The sequence below is a fragment of the Neopelma chrysocephalum genome, unplaced genomic scaffold (assembly GCF_003984885.1).
Source record: "Neopelma chrysocephalum unplaced genomic scaffold, ASM398488v2 Primary Assembly neopelma1_94236, whole genome shotgun sequence".
NCBI classification, from domain to species: domain Eukaryota; kingdom Metazoa; phylum Chordata; class Aves; order Passeriformes; family Pipridae; genus Neopelma; species Neopelma chrysocephalum.
Genome location: NW_020922944.1, coordinates 1 through 1,247, shown reverse-complemented (window position 1 = coordinate 1,247; position 1,247 = coordinate 1). Strand labels below are relative to the sequence as shown.

Genomic DNA, 1,247 nt, shown 5'->3' with positions numbered 1-1,247 from the left:
AGTTTGGTTGTCCTCTCTCTCATTTTCGGGTTTTTCTTAGTTTTTTCTCCCTCTTCTCCCTGAGGTTTTTTTTTTGTTGGGGGGGGGGACTTCTGGTGGTAAGGTTTGGAGACTTGGCAGGGAGCCAGCTTCAAACCGTATCAACAGGTCTTTCTGCTTGTCTTCTTTCTTGGAGCAGAGTTTTCTCACCATCATGTGCTACGACCGCTACGTTGCCATCTGCAAACCCCTGCACTACGGGACACTCCTGGGCAGCAGAGCTTGTGCCCACATGGCAGCAGCTGCCTGGGCCACTGGATTTCTCAGTGCTCTGCTGCACACAGCCAATACATTTTCCCTGCCCCTGTGCCAGGGCAATGCCCTGGGTCAGTTCTTCTGTGAAATCCCACACATCCTCAAGCTCTCCTGCTCACACTCCTACATCAGGGAACTGGGAATCGTTGGGGTTAGTGCTTCTTTTTGTTTTGGTTGTTTCATTTTCATTGTGTTCTCCTATGTGCAGATCTTCAGGGCTGTGCTGAGGATCCCCTCTGAGCAGGGACGGCACAAAGCCTTTTCCACGTGCCTCCCTCACCTGGCCGTGGTCTCCCTATTTATCAGCACTGCAGCATTTTCCAACCTGAAGCACCCTTCCATCTCCTCCTCTTCCCTGGATCTTGCCCTCTCAGTTCTTTATTCGGTGGTGCCTCCATCACTGAACCCCCTCATCTACAGCCTGAGGAATCATGAACTGACAGACTCCCTGAGGAAACTGGTAGCTACATTTATAGGCAAAAATAAAGTGTGTCTTTTCTTCTGCAGAACATTCTGAATGTAACTCATTGCAGTCTAAGCCTTTTTTCTCCTATATGTCCCTTTTATCATCAGTGCATTTCCTTATCCTTTTTCTACTTTTCTAATGTTATCCACAAATCAATGGCATTGCTCATGGGATTTCTACATCGATATCTACCATTCTTCTCTAATCCAAAGACTTTCATAAGGTTTCTTCTCTGTACATTTGAGTAGAATAAAGTTCCCTGCCCTGACCTGAGTGTCCAAGATGCTTCCTCAGCCCTTCTCTGGAGCTGCAGGGGCAGTGCCTGTGTGCAGAGCTGGAGGGAAGAGACTCCCAGCACAGCAGCACAGCCTGGGACAAGGGCACTTGCTCTTTCCACATCTGCTCTTTCCAACTCCACACTGTCCTTCCCAGCCCTGCTGTGGGTGTAAGACCTGAGTGCTCTGGCAGCTTGGGCACAGTCCTGCTG

The 1,247-nt window shown here is 49.4% G+C and overlaps 1 protein-coding gene across 1 annotated transcript; it reads left to right on the top strand.

Annotated features, from left to right (window-relative positions):
* Nucleotides 1-193: 193 nt before the first annotated feature.
* LOC113980453 (olfactory receptor 14J1-like) lies at nucleotides 194-754 on the top strand (the record flags this gene model as incomplete). The annotated part of the gene is made up of 1 exon (XM_027707665.1): nucleotides 194-754. A coding segment is annotated over exon 1 (561 nt), but the record flags the coding sequence as incomplete, so codon positions are not given.
* Between the last annotated feature and the right edge of the window lie 493 nt (nucleotides 755-1,247).